Source organism: Dama dama, chromosome 33, assembly GCF_033118175.1.
Source record: "Dama dama isolate Ldn47 chromosome 33, ASM3311817v1, whole genome shotgun sequence".
NCBI lineage: Eukaryota > Metazoa > Chordata > Mammalia > Artiodactyla > Cervidae > Dama > Dama dama.
Window position 1 is genome coordinate 73641103 of NC_083713.1, and position 21603 is coordinate 73662705.

General features: G+C 46.9%; 1 protein-coding gene across 4 annotated transcripts in view; it reads right to left on the reverse strand.

Annotated features, from left to right (window-relative positions):
- The window catches only part of CLASP1 (cytoplasmic linker associated protein 1), a 261865-nt gene that overhangs the window by 208099 nt on the left and 32163 nt on the right, over positions 1-21603 (reverse strand). For all 4 annotated transcript variants that reach the window (XM_061135374.1, XM_061135373.1, XM_061135372.1 and 1 more), the window contains one exon: positions 18047-18525. In XM_061135374.1, coding sequence (XP_060991357.1) covers positions 18047-18241 — 195 coding nt within the window. In that variant the 5' untranslated portion in view covers positions 18242-18525. The remainder of the gene's footprint in view (positions 1-18046; positions 18526-21603) is intronic.

Genomic DNA, 21603 nt, shown 5'->3' on the forward strand with positions numbered 1-21603 from the left:
AGGAAGAGGCAATACATTCTTTCATGGCATAAGATGCCCATTCTGCTGGCTTGAACTATATAAAGAATATGCTTCAGCCTCACGTGTACGCACTGGTGAAGATAAAGCAGCACTTCCCCTTGAACTGATCTCCTTGTACCTTAAGGCAGGAGCCAAACCCCAGAGACAGCACGGCTTCCTCTGACTGCTCTGAACATGTGGCCATGGCGTATTTCACACTCTTCCATCTCAAAATTCTGAGGCAGCAACAGAGTAAAATCTAGCAATTACCACAAAAAGATAAACTAAATGTAAAAAAAAAAAGAGTAAGTCATCAAGATAAGCTAAATTCATACCAATGTTTGCTCACTTAGTTGGCAAAACTTATCACAACATTTCTTGTGCTGAATGCATAACAGATTCTCTACAGATTTTTTTTTTCTCTTTTTAGAGTAATTAGATGAAAACTGATGGAGAAAAAGTAGGGCTGACGTAGTTGAATATGCTGAGGGGATTTGTGACCCTAACTGCAATACCGCTTGGGGATCAGTCATATTACCATATAATATGAAATGTTACTTTATTGTTACCATAATTCCACAAGACAAAAATTAAGGAATCGCTGTAAGTTACCGGTGATCCTCCTTAATTTCGCACATGCAATTGTGCAACAAGTCCAACTTCTATCCATTTCCTCCTGCAGTAAACAATATAGATGATATGTCATCCCTATTACTTCCTGACCAATATCTTCTCAAAAGCAGCTGAAGAAGAAAATGTTTTAAGTCTCTGTTTATGAAAGTAACACATTCCTCTACCGTGAAAAATTTAGAAATTACAGGAATATAGGAAGAAAACTTAACATCTGTAATCTTATATAGATTAATACCATTCAAATTTTCACACAGTTCTTTCCAGACCTTTTTGTACACATTTGTACACATTTTGTACACATTTGTGCACAGTTGAGATCTTGCTGTATCTAAATTTTGCACCTGCCTTTTTCACTTTACCTCATTCCATCAGCATTTCCCCACTGAAAAGTCTTTACAAACGGTCCTTGAGTGCAGGAGACCATCTTCCTGATAAATAGATGTAAGTATTCACACACACACACACACACATATCTCATATTCTCCTCATGCTATGTATTTGAAATGTTCCCAATCTGAAGCTACTATTTCTAATTTAAAATGATTTTTTATTTGCCATGCACACATTTCTTTCACAGACACACATCCCATGCACAGAGGCCGCACATTTTCATTTTGGTTCCAAAGGACTTAGTTATTTCCAAGTCATTGTGATGCAGAGTCACTGCCAAAACCCACATTCCTGTCTGAGAAAAAAATATCACCCATATCATTAGGACTTTGGAATGAACAAACAATGGGCCATAAATTCTTTAAGACCACTTAGAAATGAAAGGCCATGCCCTCAATCAGTTAAAAAGCATTCTCTCCTATCCTAAGTTTGCAATCAGAGCTGTCCCCTGACCTCTAGTACCAAGAATGTGGGGAGGGAAGATCCATTCTGTCTGACGGTATCGCTTTGGCAATGGCTATCTTATAGAGCCGACCTTGACTTTCACCTTTAGATGCTCTTCTCTGGCAGATCAGCATCTCACAAAGGTGACCGTAGAGCGGAGGGTACATTTCAGGAGGAAGGCTGCTGCATCCCAAGCCCTCCCAGACAGACGGCAGGTCAGGATGTAAATGAGAAGCGAGACTCCCGGGCACACTGTCAATTGCCGACCCAGCCAAATAAATACCAGCAGGAACTTCCAATTCTTTATCTCAGTCCAAATGCATATTACTTTTTAAAATTACCATAAAACAAAACTTCCTTGCCAAAACCTCACAGAGAGTCTATATCAAATATTAAAACAAAGCCAGCCAAAAAACATGAATTTGACCCTGGCAAGGGCCTTCCTTTTTAAAAATAAGGTTGCTTATTTACTTTACCTTATCTGCTGCTCCACTATTATTAAGCTATTTCCTTCTGACCTCAGAGGTACCATTAAATAGTACCTAAATAAACAACAAGGTCCTACTGTACAGCACAGGGAAAGTATGTCGAATATCCTGTGATAAACCATAATGGAAAACAACGTAAAAAAGAATATATATGTACGTGTAACTGAATTACTCTGCTGTCCACCAGGAACTAATACAACATTGTAAATCAACTATATTTCAATAAAATAAAAATTTTTTAAATAAATAATACCTAGAATCATTTCTCTCCCTTCCAAAAGGCTCCTTTGTTCTTAGTAAGAAATAAATAAATGTGTTCTTCCTAATCCTGGTTCCAAGGCAATCAACATTACTCTTCTAACTGCTGAAACAGAACGCTAGCCCGCCCGAAGTCCTCACCTGGAGCTTCCCTCACTCGCTGTAGACAGCAGGCCGTTACCCAGGCACTGTGATGAGGCACTGGGATGCCTGCGTCTCACCAGCAGCTGCTGAACTTACCCCTGAACACGATGGATTCAGCCTCAATCTTCTCGAGGCTGAAGGAGGGACCCAAAGGCCTTGCCGCCCTACAAACATCCAGTAAAGTCCAGTCCTGTGCGCTGTGGCCTAGAGGACATCACCTAACCCTGAGTGGTCTCAGGACTAACCGATTTCTAGGAAGCAGGGTAAGAACAAAGCATATGGAAACCTACTATTATTTCTGACATGGGGCAGGAGATCAAATATCTGGTGAGTCTCTTCATGATATTCAGACAGCTCCTTTTCCACAATCTCCCTCACTGCAGTTATTCATTTTGGCAAAATGCACAAATGCTTCTAATTCACTTTAAATCCATTCAAGCAAAACCACCTTCCTCTTTTCATAGCACAGGCACCAGGCTACTGTCTCCCCAGCCCCAGCCCTGTCCCACCCCCCCGTTCACAGGGTTCTCTTTTGTTCTTCACTGTGATCAGCTCTGTGCTCATCAGAGAAAGGGAGGGAGAGGAGGTTGTTTTGTAAAACGTACGGAAGCATCAAATTGCTCTGCTGTCCACCTGAAACTAACAGAGCTGCAGATCAATTATACTTAAGTAAACTAGTTAAATTTCAAATAATAAAATAAACATTACATCCTGGGGCTGTACTGCTTAGCATGACCGCTACAGTCAACAACAATGTATTCTCTACCTGAAAGCTGCCAAGAGAGCATATTTGAAAAGTTATCACCACAAGAAAGAAATATATGTAACTATGTGAGGTGATGTTTGCTCCCTAAATTTCTTGTGGTGATCCTCTCACAACAAATCATGATGTTGCTTACTGTAAGGTAATACAATGTTATATGTCAATCACATCTCAGTGAAATGTGAGGGGAAGGGGGAGGGAGGGGGTACCCCACTCCCCACCTGGGTACAGATGCTAATGCACGGAGGGACAGGAGCCAGTAAACTTGCACCCGGCGCCCTGCAGAGACACTACGGAAGCTGCCTCAAATGCACTTTTTCCGAGATGAGGTTGCTTTGCTACCACAGGCTTCTTCCCCTGCGGCCTCTCTTTCGGCCACTGATGGTTCTGGGATCACTGAAACCCATTTGTTGTTACTCAGTTGCTCAGCTGTGTCCAACTCTTTGCAACCCCATGGACTGCAGCGGGCCAGGCTTCTCTGTCCTTCACTATCAAGAGTTTGCTCAAATTCATGTTCACTGAGTTGATTATGTCATAATAGGTAACCAAAAGCAAGTGGTGATAGTGCTGGACCAACCGCAGAGAAATGAAAGGTTATCACAGTGGCCACTGTAAAATAATCGTAAAACTAGCAAGCCTGCAGTCACAGCAGTGTGCAGCTGTCGAACACTGCCTGTTTATGGACTCTTTCACCCCCCACAACCCGAAGATGGACACTGTCCCGTTTCATAGATGAAACACTGAGGCCTGGAGAGCTTAACACCACCCAGCATCACATGGCCAGTGAGTGGGATAGTCAGGGAAGGAGTAGGCCCTCTGACCCTAGCACTCTGGCCCCAGAATCCAAGCTCTTAACTTGACCAAGAGAAATTAAGTATTTTACAGAACTGGAGTTGCCTTCAAACAAAAAAGGAGGGAAAAAAAAAAAGAGTATCAACTAGGAACTGATGAGTGGAAGTCCCAGTATCACAAAGGGATTCCTAAACATCTCTGAATCTGGGGAGCATTTGCCAGCACTTGATAAGGAACAACAGCCAGAGTAGTCAGAGGCAGGACACAATTTCAAAAGATATGAAAGCGATCGTCAAAGTAAGATTCTAGATCAAGGCTGTACAACGTTGAAAATCAACTATACTTGAATAAAAATTTTTTAAATGAAATTATTAACAATGGGCCTCAAGAAGCAAATCCTTCTCCCACGGCACTCAAGGTTTCTCTCCAGAGCATCTTCTAGACGGCTTCCTGTTCCTCCACCTTCAACCTGATCACTGCACTTGCTCAGTTATTAGTGAGAACAGTCCTAGGCAGAAACACATCTCTAATATGAATAAAGCTGATCTGTGGAAAGAACTAACAGTTTTGAGGGCCCAAATTTTTAAAAAAGAAAAAGGATTTTTAATTGTCAAGTGAAAGCCACTCAGTTGTGTCCAACTCTTTGCAAGGTGTTTTAATTGCCAAGGTGTTACCAAAAAGAGCTCCAAGACCGAAAATATTTAGTGAAGTAGTAATGTAAACATTCCTTTTTCCCTTAAATGCTCTCCTCCCCCTTAAAAACACTCCATTAATAGTTTGGTACATGCCACACCAGACTTCTCCTTGGAACTCTAGTACCAAAATTCCCCTGTTTTTGCAGCATCATGTCATTCTTTCTGTATTTGAAAATGTTAAGTCTAAATCATTTATGTATGGATATACATGGAGAGTTAAGGCACAGATGTTAAAGCAACATATAACCCCCATGTGCATCAATGATGCATACACATAGTTTAGTTTCTTGAACTAAATAAGCATTAAGAAATAGTTCAATAAGCATTTTTAAAAAAAAAATCCCTGTACCTCAGCTGTCCTCGGTGTGGGGACGTGTCCCCACTGTGCCCACATCCCCCTGCACTTTGGGGCTCAAGGAGTCTAAACCTTCTCATTCATTTTGTGAAGCAACAGGGCCCCACACAGGGCCCGCTGGGAGCGGACCCAGGGATGGGCTGGGAGCACGTCTGGCATTGGCCCCAAGCATGTCTCCCTGGGAAGCGAACTGCCTTTCACCCACCTGCTCTGAACACACTTCTCTCAAAGTAGCATAACTGGAAGGGAAGGTTGATTAGGGCTAAAATCAGTAGTCCTGGGGGTAAAAAAGGTCTGGGCTAAGAGAACAGGCCTAGAGCCGCAGGGGAGAAGAGCAGGGGTCCAGCCCCTGACACAAGGAAGCCACCCAGAGTCAGGGAGGCGGGAAGGCAGCCTGGAGTCGTCCCCGTCCTGCCCCCGAGGCAATCTCCCCAGAATCAATCTCCTGAACATCACCGCTCTGCTCTTAATTGTAAAATTACTCCATTTGGAACTCTGACAGAAATGAAAGGCCCAAGCTGGCTCGCAGAAAAATGGAAGTGATGAATAAACATAAGAGGCTCAATTTCACTCATGTTAATTGCCATTTCCTTAGTTACAGCAAGACACGCAGGAATGGTTTTAACCGAACAGGCAAATGGTAAGCATGAGCATGTCTGAAACATTAAAAAGCAGCTTGTGAATCTCTAAGTCCAGCAAAATATATGTGATCCAGATTTCAGATGTTTAAACTACTGAAAGAGGGGCACTATACCCATAAAAACACTAGCATTTTCGTACCAGAATTACAAAAATTGGTATAATAAGACACTAAGGACAAGTTCTCGGTCTAAAGGGGCTGGGAAAGACGGAACGCTCTCACCGGATGACAGAGCTGAAAGCCCACATAACATGGGGTCGTCCGAGGAGAGAAGTGAGGCGCACTTGGAGACGGCAGGGAGCAGGCCAGCCCGGAGGGGAGGGGCCCGCCTCAGGCTGCTGACTCCTGAGCGCAAGGAGCAGAGGCCCCATCAACAAGGCCAAGAGCGGTGGTGTGAGCCCAGGGCTCTGACCCCAGTTTCTGGGCTGTCCACGGGGGCCCCTGCGGCCTCTCCAGGAATAAGGCAAGCAGTTCCCGTGAAGGTCATCGTTCCCCACAGTGGTCATGCTCAGGCCACCTGTCCCCCAGCCAAGTCCCCTTTCTTTTAGGGGAACCTACCCCCTTGACACAGAAGTTTTCTGAGCAAGGCCACCACTTCTCGCAGCACCAGACCCCCCTGGCCACAGTGAGCGGGCCGAAGGCTTGGGGAGGTGATTTACTACAAGCTGGGAGAATGGAGATTCTTGCCCCTGGTGATGGGGCTACAGGATGTGACGCGGGGCCATGGTGGCCGAGTGCAGTGCTGAACGGAGTGTCCCAGAAGCCAGTGGCCAGACAGAGCAAGACCGCTCACGCCCCACCCCATGCAGTCCCCACAGTCATCCATCTCTACAACCCTCCCGGCCAGGGGTCTGCCCCAGTAACGCCCTCTCTGGCTTGAACTGGTTTGAACTGAGTTACTATTCAAAGTCTACCTGACTTCCTCATCACAATCAGAAAGGTTAATATCAGTTCTTTTCTTTACAAAGCTGTGAAAAAAAAAAAAAACTCCTTAGGTTGGGCTAGAATTATATGAAGAATTGAACAAAATCACACACCTACCCTCACTGTCCAACAAAAACCAACTGACTATCCACTTAGCTTTCCTCAGCATCTCCCATCTAAAACCAGTGAGGATGAACCGATACTTAGGTTCTGGCAGGTGTGAAAGCACTTGGAAAAAGGAAGGAGCATTAAGAAGAAATGTTACGACAGTTTTTTCCTTACAACTCTCTTGTTTTGTGTTTAAAAAAAGAAAGAAAAGCTAATGGGAATAAATGACAACAACAGAGACCCCACTCCTGCAATCCACTTCAGGGTAGCCTTTGTAAAGGTGTCTGGATGCCCCCCTCCTGGCTAATGACGTCCCCTACCCTGCTAATGTCTTAATACGGCCCAGACAGAACCTATTTGCAGCAATCATTTAAGGGGGAGATGAGATTAACAAAAATAAAATTATTTAGTTTATATCCTTATAAGACTTGCTTTTATCTGAAAGGTCAGAAGCTGTAGAAAGGTTCTCCAACACTGCTCCTGGCAACAGAGACATCGTTTCACTTGCCCAGCGAAAAGGAAAAAGCATTCAGGAAAGTAACACCAGGACTGGTTCCAAGGCGCTCACACAGCCGACCCACCAATCCAACTCTTGAGAAGTTCCAGCACAGACACACACAAGAGGGCAAGAGCACGCGCACATTCAACGATGCAGTGACGCTTGCGACCAAAAAAACCAGAACAACCTAGATGCTGACAGCTATGGATAAAGAAATGGTAGCTAAAAACTCATGGGAGAAAACCATGCATAAAGCCACATTGACTCAGCCCCGTCTACACCACCACGTCAGCACCCAGGGTTGCTGGCCCTTCCGTGGCTTCCGTGCCCCCTCCAGTTGGCCCCCAGGCCTCCTAGGGTGCCAGAGGCCAGGCACTCCCCGCCTGGGGCTCTAGCTCCACCCCACGAGTGCAGAACACACCACTTCTCTCAGGAACGTCACCTCTGCTAAGGACACCCATGACACGCTGCTCTGTGGGGTCACTGAGCTGTCTGCCTTCTCTCAGCCAAAAAAGGCCCAAAGCCCCTCTCTTCCACAAAGCCTTTAAGGATGATTAAACACAAATGTCGACCCACCACCAGGCCTGGTACCAAGCACTTCCTACCTGTCTATAACCCCAGCCATCTGGTCCACAACAGATCGCTGTCTCTGCCCCTACCCCAAATCCCTGGTGAAAGTCAGCTGTAGCCAGATCATTACTCCAGGTCGACTCCCATCTCTATTCAAGCCAGTTTCATCCAGTTTCTCTGGATTCTTTGCTGTGGTCCTTGTCACAGACTCTTCCTCTACTTAACCTGTTAAGAAGATTAGCTCAGTGGTGTCAGTCAGCTCTTGATTACCTATCCACCTTGGATGCCATCTGACGATTTCCCCCTTAGCCCAAAGCTCTAACTAGTGAGGGCTTCCCTGGTGGCTCAGCGGTAAGAGAACCCACCTGCCAATGCAGGAGTCGTGGGTTCAATCCCTGGGTCGGGAAGATCCCCTGGAGAAGGACATGGCAACCTACTCCAGTATCTTGCCTGGGAAATCCCAAGGACAGAGGAGCCTGGCGGGCTGCACGCAGTCTAGGAGCTGAGGAGAGTCAGACGCGGCTGACTGCGGGGCTCAGCGCCACACGAGAGCTGCTGCTGACCTGCGTCTGCAGCCTGCACCTCCCTCCCTGCCCTCTGCTGCTCCACTTGCTCCCCACGCTCTTCTTCCTTTTCCTCATACAAAGTGTCCTTTAACCCTGCTAAATCCAAGGAGACATTCGACTGTTATTTGCCCTTCTATATTCCTTCCACCGTTGTTTAAAATGTACAGATAGATAACCATCTCTCTGTTTCTTTTTTTTTTTTCCTTTGGTCTCTCCGTTTCTATTTTGCCTGCCAGGAAGCCCAGAGTCCAAACCAAATTTCACCACATTAATTTTATGCTCACAAAGGATTAGGCGGCCTTAAATTCTTTATGAACATAAATGTACCTACATAAGACTAATTTTAAACATTTTCTTCTTTCCTCACAATAGTTCCTTTTGGGGATAACTATCAAAGTATACACTTAATTCCTGCTATACAAATAGACAAAGGATATACATTTCAAAAGTAAACAAAGCCAACTGATAAATGGGGAAGAAATGATGGAATCAGAAAATCACCCTTTAGCATCCAAATAATTATCTTACACAAGGATCATCAACAAATACTAAAGCTGGTAGGTGACAGCTTGATGACAAGATATTCACATAGTCTCAAAATATCTCCCCACAAGATACCTATTCATTTTAAGAGGAAAAAATAACAACTTTTGGAAGTAACCTGGCAAGCATCTCTTTACCAACTAGGACAAGAATACCACATGCCTTCTGATATGACACAATGATCACTTCCATGGTTTGCCCACTGCAGAACACAGAACCAATCAAACCATGAGAAGCAGAAAACAAACTCAAATGGAAGGACTGTGCAAAATAGACAGCCTAGTACTAAGTCAAGAAAGACAAGGACAGACTGGCAATGAACTGCTCCAGGCCAAAGGAGACCACACAAGTGAGGATGAAAACACAGCCAGGGAGCTTAACCGGAGACCACAAAGGTCTTCTTCCTTTCGCTATGAAGGACATCGGCAGGACAACAGGTGAAATGTGCACAAGATTCACAGACTGCATCACGCGTGCATGCTCAGGCATGTCCCACTCTTTGCAACCCCATGGACTGTAGCCCTCCAGGCTCCTCTGTCCACAGGATTCTCCAGGCAAGAATACTGGAGCAGGCTGCCATTTCCTCATCCAGGGATTAGTATTCTTACCAATCCTAACACAGTATTAGGACCTGTATTGAGGTCTTAGACCTGCATTAAGACTATATGAGTGAATGCCCTTGCCTTTAGCAAACATGAATAGTTAGGAGCAAAGGAGCACGACGTTTACCACTTCCTGCCCAACAGTTCACATACAGAGCAGATAGAAGCACCACCACTGGGGTCTGGATGGCACATGCGGAAACTGCACTGGAATGTTTGGGTTCCGGGGAGGGTCTGGGGTGTAACTGCATAGAACATTACGTTAGTTTCAGGAGGACAGCGTAGCGATTCAGTATTTGCATACACTGTGAATGATCACCATAGTCAGTCTACTTAACGTCCATCACTACACACATTCATAGAATTTCTTTTTCTTGTAACGGGAACTTTTAAGATTTACTATCTTATCAACTTTCAACTACGCAAGGCAGCATGACTCACTTCACCATGCTGCACATCACACGGCCGGACTCAGTCATTTTAGAGCTGGCATCTGTACCTTTTGACTCCCTTCACCTATTTTGCCCAACCCCCAAATATTGCCTCTGGCAGACATTTGTGAACTTGGTTTGCGTTTTGTTTTGCTTAGATTCCACAAATAAGTGAGATAATACAGGATGTATTCGTCTTTTTCTGTCTTAGTTCACTTAGCATTATATCCTCAAGGTCCATCCAGGTCACAAATAACATTATTTCATTCTTTTTTATGCCTGAATAATATTCCATCATATTGAGTTGGTCAAAAAGTTCATTTGGGTTTTTCTATAACATTTTACAGAAAAATCCGAACTTTTTGGCCAACCAGTTCATCAATCAATGGACACTTAGGCTGCTTCCATATCTTGGCTGTAGTAAACAAGGCTTTTTTCCAGTTCTGTGAAACTTCCCTGGAGGTTTGGGTATTTTCCAAAATAAAGAGTTTAAACAGTATACAAGGTCATGATTCCATTAGGACCAGTCAAAAAACTGTTTTAAACACGCTGATCTTTAATAGTTTTGGGTTTTTTATTAAAGTACAAAATGAGCTGCTTATCTGTCACTCAGGACCCAGTCTCCTAAAGTCATCACTGTTAGCTGTGGGGTACACCCTAACACTCTTTCGCTCTGATAAATATACTATAAATATCGTTGCAGCATTATAAAGGAAGCAGCATTGCTCCGATGCGGATGTGGGCTCTAAGGACAGACTATCCAGACTAAAATAACTTTCCAGTTCTGTGACCCTGGGCAAGTTGCTTCTCTTCTCTTAAGCTGTTCCCAGCTGTTGAATGGGAGCAATCCCAGGGCTTCTCAGGGGTACTTGCTTCATGATTAAACAAAGCAATGAACAAGAAGTGCTTCACGGATCCTGATACACAAGAGTGCTTCATAAAAGTGAGCAATTTGTAAACATCAAAATCACGGATTCATCAGCCTCACTGTCGGGCCTGTGCTCTCACCCTAGCCGTTTCTTCTTCTTTTCGCTCTGACATTCAATTTATGATTTCATTATATGTATCCGTATTTCAGTTTGAGCTTTCTGAAACAAGGTGAACTATCAGGTAAAAATAAAAAGAACAAATGAAACCCTCTGAAGACTGGGGTCCCCCACCAGCGGGCTGCCTTTGCCAGCAGGCTTTAAGCTCACTCTTAGGATCTCAGGCCAGCTGCTGCTCTGCTCAGGGCCTCTCTTATCAACAGTGCGTGGTTTAAGGAGTCATATCTTGTTACAAAGGATCCAAGGCCTCTGCTCCAAGGAACAGGCTGACCAGGACTAAGGAAGGCACACAAACTCAGTCCCACCGAAAGGTTCACTTTCCACAGATCTTGTTATCTCTGGGCCCAGTAACTGCATATCCATCATCATCTTCCTCTCACTGACCACATGCTCACGCCAAGCGGCCCTGGCACCTTCGTGTACAGGCTCCCTGCACCCTCATAACAATGCTGTGGGCCAGCTGTCACCAGACTCACTTCACAGATGAGCAGACTGACCTGCTCAAAAGGCTAAATGGCAGAGCCAGGATGAGAATTCAGACTGTTCATCCTCCAATCCGAACTACTTCCAATGCACTTTGCTGCCCTTGCATATACATAAACACACACTCAGGAAGAAATGCTGTTAATTACATACATCAAGGACACCATTTTTACTTGACAGGTCACACAAATTTCCTTAAAATAATTCTTCCAAGCTTATTTTTATTTTTTTTGCTTTGCTTTGGTTTTTGTTGATTACCACTCCCTGCAGCTTTCCTACTCAGAAGAGAGGCACCTGTCTTTAAACTATACCCAGAAAAATTCAACTTTTGCAACCGACGGGACAAGGCAACAGGGAAAACCTGGGAAGAAGGAACAGCCTCTGCGAAGCCTCATCACTGCGGCAGCACCAGGCAGAAAGGCAGAGACAGAAGTCACGTCACCGGAATCCAGCCGCCCTCTCTGCTCTCCTCTCAGGGACACCAGGGGAAATCAAAACCTCCATGACAGTCGAGGCTCTGGAGACAGGCAAGGGGCCCAGAGGAGCCTCCCTTATCCGTGAGCACCTTCCCCTCAGGCCAGAAAGGGCACCTGAACCAGGGCAGTGGTCATACTGCGCCCCATAGAGCAGCTAGAAGAGACGCAACTGTCTACAGTCTATACTGAGACAGTACTGCCAGACACGGAGGAACAAGAAGGACGAGGAGGCTCTCTGAATTTGCAACTCACTCCTTTTGATCCTTCCTGGTGCCATTTAACCCCATCTTTCCATCAAGGCCTCCCCAACTTTATAGATTCCTTACAGTCCTACCTTTAGACCACTAAGACCATTCGGTTCAGTTCAGTTCAGTTCAGTTGCTCAGTCGTGTCCGATTCTTTGCGACCCCATGAACTGCAGCACCCCAGGCCTCCCTGTCCATCACCAATTCCCGGAGTCCACCCAAACTCATGTCCATCGAGTCGGTGATGCCATCCAACCATCTCATCCTCTGTCGTCCCCTTCTCCTCCTGCCCCCAATCCCTCCCAGCATCAGGGTCTTTTCCAATGAGTCAACTCTTTGCATGAGGTGGCCAAAGATTGGAGCTTCAGCTTCAGCATCAGTCCTTCCAATGAACACCCAGGACTGATCTCCTTTAGGATGGACCGGTTGGATCTCCTTGCAGTCCAAAGGACTCTCAAGAGTCTTCTCCAACACCACAGTTCAAAAGCATCAATTCTTCAGCACTCAGCTTTCTTCATAGTCCAACTCTCACATCCATACATGACCACTGGAAAAACCAAAGCCTTGACTAGACGGACCTTTGTTGGCAAAGTAATGTCTCTGCTTTTAAATATGCTATCCAGGTTGGTCATAACTTTCCTTCCAAGGAATAAGCGTCTTTTAATTTCATGGCTGCAATCACCATCTGCAGTGACTTTGGAGCCCCCCAAAAATAAAGTCTGACACTGTTTCCACTGTTTCCCCATCTATTTCCCATGAAGTGATGGGACCAGACGCCATGATCTGAGTTTTCTGAATGTTGACGGACCACAGCCTTGTCTAACTCAATGAAACCATGAGCCATGCCATGTGGGGCCACCCAGGACAGCCGGGTCATGGTGGAGAGCTCTGACAGAATGTGGTCCACTGGAGAAGGGAATGGCAAACCACTTCTTGAGAACCCCATGAACAGTCAACTAAGACTGTCAGGGCAGAGATGAAGGAAGCCCTCAGTTAAAAGAGATCCTACAAATTCCAAGCCAGCATGGCCTGGGCCGTGAGACGGCAGCGCACTGGGTGGTGTCCGCATGTATCAGAATCAGCCAGAGCGAGGCTGCCCAGCGCCAGCCAGCACATCCTCCTTGAGGAGGGGACCGTGCCTGGCCTGCTTCCTCAGGGACACCCAGCCCTCAAGGCACTATGCGCACCGGATCAGGGCTTCATTCACTTCAGTCACTGCATGAGCACCTAGGCTCAAAGCCCAGAAACCCTGATCACTGGCTCTGTCATCTTGATCAAGTTACCTGATTTATCTGCACATCAATGTCCTCATCTGTTAAATGACTATAGCAAGATCCATCTCATCTGAAGTTAAAAACGAACACATATTTAGCATAACTTCTGGCACTGGCGGCTCAGACGGTAAGGAATCTGCCTGCAATGCAAGAAACCCAGGTTCGATCCCAGGGTTGGGAAAATCCCCTGGAGAAGGGAACGGCTACCCACTCCAGTATGCTTGCCTGGAGAATCCCATGGACAGAGGAGCCTGGCAGGACAGTCTGTGGAGTTGGACACAACTGAGCATACATACACACACACACACACACACACACACACACACACACACACACACACAGTCTAGAAAAGAAGTCTCATAAACAAAGACTCAGCCTCTTCCGTGTCTCCCCCAGCCACTGTGACATCACAGAAGGCTCATCAAGTCCTCGTAGTGACACCCTGGACTGGCGGTGGGGTGCAGTCCTGGGGAGTCCCAGCCGTACGAGGACACTACTTAAATGACCAGCTACTCACTCCCCAAGATGACTCAACAACGTCCAAAGCCGGGACCAAGCAGGACCCTGTAGGGGCGCCTGGGCACAATCAGCCTCCTCGACTTTCCCTGAGTTCCAAAGGGCAGATGGAACAGTTGCTAATCCAGGAAGGGAAGGGATGCAGAGACAAGGGAGGAGCAGCCAACAAACGGTGCAGCCCTGAGGCAGGGTCCTGCTTCCACCTCAAGGGACACACAGTTTTAGGGGGCAGAAGCCTGCTGTGCCTCTTCTGCCAGGCAAAGCAACCAAGCTATTCTTTTCTACTTCACCCAAAACTCTGTCTCTGAGATTCACTCTGGTACCAGTGCACAGAGGCTGATTTCAGCAAAGTCAGCTCACAGTAAACAATCAGGGACAGGCTAACAGAACATATACTGAGCCTAAAATGAGGCTGCATGAAAGAGCCAAAAAGGCAAGCTTCCTAAAATACCATATAAGATGCTCCAAAAGCAAACTGAGTTCTATCAAAATGAAGGCTTCCCCATTCCCAAATTAGGTACAAATTATAAGGCTCACTCTTCTCCCAAATGAATCATGAACAGTTCCCACCAGTAAAGAAAAGTATCTACACACCATAGGTGCTCAATGTTTCAGTTAGTGCTGGGGCTAGTAAACTACGGTCCAGGGCCCAGCCATCTCCATCTGTTTATGTAAATTAAGTCTTGCTGGAACACAGCTATAGCCACTCATGAACACATTATCTGGGGCTGCTTTTGCATTTATAATGGCCCAAACTAGTTAAATATTTACAAGAAGACCACAGGGCCCACCAATCCTAATATATTTACCATGTGATCTTTAAGAAAGTTTGCTGGCCTCTATTCTAATGCAAGAAACACTGGCTAGGAAATCAGAGTCCTACATTTAAATCCCAGTTCCATGATCACAAAGAGAAATTATCTTGTTAATTCTCAGTAATTCCCGTAACCTCATGTATAACATTAGGATACCACCATCTACTTTGCAGGAATGTTATCAAGATTACATGAGATAGTAAATGCATATGGTACATAAGCAGGAATCAGTAGCTATTAAACCTTAATCACAAACAGGTTCAAACCTGTCTACCACATTAATACTCAAAGGTAAAGTGATCCAGGCTCCAGCGAACTATTTTTTAAAATAAGACACTATGTTGGCATTCATCTACATCCTCTTACTGGGAAAAGGAATAACAATACCTAAGTGCTATCCTTTTGGAAGGTCAAAAGTACTTCTCTTTTCCCCTTACCTTTTTAGTCCTGAATTTAAAAAGAAAAAAACAAATGTCAAGAAGCCAAGCTTCAGAGAATTGTCTATTACAAAGTGAATCCCTTCAAATAAAACCTGAAGGGTACTTCAGGCTCTGACTGAGTAATCTCAAGCCACGATTAAGGGGAAAAAAACAGGTGTAGGTCCCTAAAAAATACACTTCCAGATTTCAGTAAAGCAACCAGGAATATTTGCCAGAGTGCCCCTGAACTCCTGAGTTACGCAGGCAAGTAGGCTGTGTTATGCACCTGCGAGGTTTCAGGCTCTGGGCCTCAGTGTGAACAGGGCACACGCTGACCACACTTCAGAGGCCTTACAGACCAGAGGGGCGCTCAGCACAGCGCAAGGTCAGAACCACACGACGAGGCCCCGACGCCAAAGCCATCGGGATGAAGCCAAACAAGCCATCAGGGCGTGAAGCCCGAGCGGAGACCGAGACCAACGCCCGCCCTGCAGACAGGCAAGACGACTTGTCCGTGACCACATGCAAGGCAGCAGCAAACCCTGTTTTCCTTTCCTTCCCGGGGCTGTCTTTCCTGGAAATTACTTCACAAAGGTTCTCAAGTCTTAATCTTTCACTCCACTGTGACCTTACAATTCCTATTATGAAAAATTGACCCAGTCTTCAGACCTCTGGGTTCCTCTAGACAGTGTTACTACTTTTCTTCTGTCTTCCCACAAATTCTGTGGATCTTTATTACGGCTTCCCTGGTGGCTCAGCTGGTAAAGAATCCACCTGCAATGCGGGAGACCTGGGTTCGATCCCTGGGCCAGGAAGATCCCCTGGAGAAGGAAACTGGCAAACCCCTCCAGCGTCCCTGCCTGGAAAATCCCATGAACAGAGGAGTCTGGCGGGCTGCAGTCCTTGGGGTCGCAAAGAGCTGGGCACGACTGAGCGACTAACACCTTCTTTCACTTTACGACTGCACATGCAACACTGACTGTAACCGCTCCCTTACATGTCCTCACCCGCCCCTCCCGGACTACGAGTTCAGTGAAGACAGGGACCACGTCTTGGCACTGACTGAATGTCTGAAAGCTGATTATGCGGCTGCCATCTAACAACTGCATGCATGCATGCTAAGTCGCTTCAGTCGCGACCGACTCTGCGACCCCATGGAGAGCAGCCGACCAGGCTCCTCTGCTCATGGGACTCTCCAGGCAACAATACGGGGGTGGGTTGCCACTTCCTTCTCCGTAATAACTGTATATTCACTCTCATTTAGTGTATACAATAACTTTCCCACATTACGGATGAGGAAACTAAGAAAGCTCCTGCGGTTCAGCAAACCTGTGGGTTACTTATTTAACATCCATGTGCCTCTGCCCCTTGCCTCGCCTCCTTCTTCCTAGCAGGAGTCTGGTACCCAACCCCTCCACACAGCCACAGGTTTGACTCAGGGGAGGCTGAACCCCGTCATGAGACCAGGAGGTGAAGCGTGATGGCTGAAGGCCACTGTGGACACCTGTCCATTCCCAGTGATGCTGCAATGTAATGTAAAAACGTCTGCTGGGGAGCTTCGGAGGTTTCCTCCCAAGTAAAAGACACAAGCAGTCACTCTTCTTCCCTAGCCATTGCTTTAACTATGTGGACTTTGTAAAGTTTTAAAAGCAATTACTCAATCTCCTTATGCAAACTTTAAGCCAACTAAGCCAGCCTTCAGGTGCTCTCAGCCAGAAGCATCCTAACTTGCACACAGCAAGGGTGACGTCACAGACCTCAAGGACGTCACCAGTCTAGCTCTGCAACACTCCCGCCACCCAGCACCGGCACAGAGCAGGTAAGAGGTATTTAGCAAGTTCAGCTAAATGAATAAACAGATGAATAAAACAGACAAAAGTTAAGCTCAGCTTTCAAAGTCAGGGAAGGTAAACTTTATGGCCAGTTGTAAGTGAAATATTAGGGACTGAGGTAAACACCCTTAATAAATCTAAAGCCTGCTGTTAGATAAGATTCATTCAATGTAACTGGAAAACAAAGTCTACATTAGAGCGAACAAGGAAACCCTATAAGCACCGTCATGAGTCCGCATGTGTCAGAAGACTGGTGCAGTGAAACAACCACAGACGGTTCTGTGTCTGCAAGCCCCTTTGTCTGCAAGGTCCACAGCGCCTATAGCAGTCACGCAGCAGCCCACCCTGTCTCCCATCCCGACCTAGACCCAAAGGGGCCAGCGTCTTAACACACTGGGTGGGGAGGGGATGAGGGGGAAGTGACACCTCTTCAGCACCTAGAGTCCAGCCCAGATTTCCTTCCGGAAAACTCAGCCCCTGAATGGCAACAAGGTCCACCTTCCCAACTCATCTGCCTCATAGGACCCCACCTGCCCCCTTCCACCCACCAGGGGCACCTGAGGAACCCTGACCTTTGGAACCCGAAGGGTAACCTCCAGGCCATTACAAACAGGTCTCAGGAGAGTCCTTGGCAAACCATGCTATTGCTGGCCAGGTGCCTGGGCCAACTTCAAAACAGGAACCTGAAGGTAAGAAGCCCTCATCCTACTGCCAATCCCCACCCCCAGCCCCAAGAAAATCAATGAGGTCACTTGTTATTCACAAAGAGCCACTCACTGCAAGACATGATAGTCACTTTAACTTAAAGGCTGCAAATACTTGCACATTTTCCACATAAAAGCCTCTCTTTATCTGGTCACACGGCCTTCTCTCAGTACACTGAAGAATAAGGGTGTTTTGATCTCCAACAAAATCAAAGAAAACTCTACTTGCTCTAGAATGAAATGTCCAAAAGCCACAACGTGACTGAGTGTCTTAATCGAAATCAAGGGATCAATCATGCTGATGGCTCTCAAAGGACTCGTCAAAGGACCCATTTTGATCCCCCTAGGTAGCCCAGCCACCTAGAAGAGCATCCTCTTGCACACAGCTTACCTTATAATTGCTAGAGTTCACCCAAGAGGTAGCGAGTCCATCCACAAGTTTGTCTAACATGGTCTGGTCATGCTCGAGGTCGGCAGACTTCTGTTTGTCTGAGAAATAGTCTATCAGCTCTTGGCCAACCTGCAGTCGTTTCCCCACATCCTTCTGCAGCACCTGTGCCAGGCAGGCCTCCATGCGAGGCTCCATGGTGGAATTCCAATCCAGAGCCACCGAAGCTAGAGGGCGGTGGGGGTGACGCCCTCCCCGTAAGCGGCCCCCGGAGGCGGCCTCTTTGTTTGCTGAAGGTTACTAAGAGCCTGTGTGTCAAAGATGCAATCCGGGGAATGGCAGCAATGCACCATGTGTGGCTGAAGAGCAGCTGGGAGGATATTAAAAGTCCAATTTAAATAACTAGTAGGGGAGAAAGGAGTGAGTGGCAGAGTGGCGCTCTCCTCCTGGGTCTGAAACACTTCATAGCTCAGCGGTCCATTCTGAAAAGCAAGAGAAGAGAAGGGCACATCAGCATGGATAACACAACGCTCACATGTTGGGAAACATCTGATCAAAGACGAGCATCCGCGCTGCAGCCTCGTTTATAAGCACACGTGCAGTGAGAGGCATGAACACTGGGCAACCGTGTCAGACTAACATAATTATTATTTTCATCAGGAAGAACGTCGAAGCCCAAAGCACAGAACCAGTGAGCGTCACAGTTGGTGGGTTGAGGTTTTCCACAATGTTCCAGCTTGTAAATGCACCAGTCAGGAGAGCAAGCTTTTGCTTCAGCTGGATGATTTATGTGCAGCTTAAACTCTGCTCCCCGCCAAAAAGCAAACACCACTGTGTCTGAGTCCCGTATGTGCTGTAGCCTGTCTCTCAGTTTCGTATAGTCCGAGTGCCGGAAGTGAGGCAGGCTCCACAGAAACACCATTGACCGAACTGGCTGGCCCGGGAACAACAGTCAAAGTCAAGGCGACACCTACACGTGCTCAGCAGCTTTACAGAGGGCCAGCAGGCGGGCGTCCCCGCCTCCTCCTCCAGAGGAGCGACCCACAGGGGGAAGGGGAGAGGCTCACCATCTGACCGCGCGCTGGGACACAGCGTTCTCGCGGGCAGAAGCACCAACTGGGCCTGGAGTTCTGCTACAGAATCAGGAGACCTCAAAACCACTCCTGGCACAGCACAAAACACGTGCTGTGAGGAGGCACCAAAATCATTTTTACTAGACATGAACGGGCGGACCATTTAATCTGCAGCTCCTGGAACAATTGTACATATTTATTTTTTCAACGTCTTTTCTCAATTCTTAACCCAAGAAGATGCACAGAAAACCCATCTTCAAGATGCAGCAACCCTGACTCTGTACTAAATAGAAACGTTCCTCACGCCAACAGTCAGTGTGAACTCTCAGCGGTTCACAGGTAAACCTGACCTTACAAACCAAGGGAGATTTAACCTCAGGGCAGGGTGACTGTTCCAGGCTCAGCACGAGGTTTCTCTCCCTTCCCGGCACCCGCCCCACCTCCACCCCACCCCATCTCAGCAAAAAGAGCACCGTGCTCTTCCCAAGTCCCAGGAGAGACGAGTCAAGTCGTCCAATGAGGAAAACACCCCTGCAAAGTCTCCAGCCCCTGATGACCATCTCCTGCCCTCCTTCCGGTCAACAAGCCTGGCGTCTCGCGTGGCAGCCCCCCGAGGCGGGGGGATGCCGCTTTGCGGTCAGGTCCGCGCCGCGGGGCCCGTCCTCCCTTCACGGGCAGCTCCAGACACAGCAACGCAGCCCCACCCGCGCTCCAACTTTCAGTCCAAACGAGACACCTCCGCTTCCTGAGTCAGCTGCCCTGTCCGACTAACGAAGGTGCCAGCGGTACGTGAGACCTGGGGAGGCCGACAGAGCCTTTAGGTTCTGGGCCCACAGTCACCAAGCAGCTAGTTAAGGTAAAGCGTGTGGTAGATTAAAAACGGCTGCAGAGGCGCTGCTGCCCCTCCTCCACCGAGATGTGGTCTCATCCTCCCCCGCGACCCTGCGATGCGTCCTGAGACTTGCTCTGCCCAGTGGGAAATCAGAGACGGCAGAAACGAGCTGAGACGCCCTGGGACGCGCGTGACTGCCACGCCGTGAGGGGGCTGGTCTAGCCTTCTGAACAGGAGCAGCCAGTAGGGGAGAACCAACTCGCTGCAAACAGCAGCCGGCAGCAACCGCCAGACATGCGATGGAGTCCACGGGGGACACTCAGCCTCACCAGCACCATCTGACTGCAGATACACAGATACACCTAAGGAGACAAAAACCACCTGGTCAGACCACAGGATGATGAGACACTGTCCACTCATACTTCAAGCCATCCAATTTGTGGGACTCTGTTACACAGCAGCAGATAACTGATCACTCCTTCTTCCTCTAAACATCTTTCAGGCTCAGTGAAAAGAATTTCATATCCCTTACTCCTTCAAAGGGCCCCAAATCAACAGACACTAACCAGATATGATGGAGCCAATATCAGTTTTGAGCATCAACATGAGGGATCAGGCTCTATGCCAAGATGATTTACACAGTTTATCTCTGATTCTCCAACCACTTTTATAAAGTAGGCATTAACACAACCCTATTATACAGGTGGGGAAACTGAGGCAAAGGTAAGTTTCCCTTTCCTACCTTCAAATCCTTGTTACTACAAGTCTGGCCTAGTTCTGTCCCAACTCAGGGAAAGAAGGTCAGACTTCATAGTGAGCTGGGAAGCAACAGGCCAGACAGCAAAGTCTCCACTCCCAGGAGAGGAAGGAACCCATGCATTTAAGGCTCTTTCCTGTTATTTTTTAAAATACATATTAGATAAAAACTTCCCCTTCAGCTGGAATTCCATATGATTTCTAACAAGTAAGTATATGCTTCTTGACAGTAATTACGCAGTAAAGGTTTAGCACACAGAAGCAGGTCACAAACTCCTGTGTATGAAACCCGCAGAATGGCACTGGGAGCCCCAAAGCATTCAGCAAACTGGGTCCTCTTTGTTCTTTTTAATTAAAAAAAAAAAAAGCAATGGGTGATTCTCTCTTGCACAAAAGTGTAAGACATCTCCCCTACTCCTGTCCCCCGGCCACATTTCCCTACTTAAAAGCAAAAGGTGTTGCTAACTTCCCATGCCTTCCTTCACAGGTATTTTTAGCTACCCAACAAATAAGTACATGTCTTCTCCCTCTGCAATCCCAGGAAGAGTTTCTTAAGTATTTACAGTTACATCATAAGAAACAGCGCAATTCTGCTACAGGCCAACAGGAAGAACTTAAAAAATATCAGCTTCAACAAGAATGAAACACACATCAGGACAGCCTGATGTCAGGGACGCTGTTAAACAGCCCCCAGTCTCGACTCTGCACTTCCAGGGGGGCAGTGGGGAGATCAGAGGCATCACGTTCATTAAATAACATTCAGGATCAGAAAAGCTTGCCCAGGGCATTTTTTATAAAAAAAAATATAGCTCTCACTCGATCCTCTTTCCTATAGCTACTACTCAGGTCACCACCATAAAGGGGTGAAGACAATGGAGGTGGGACAGGGAACAACATCA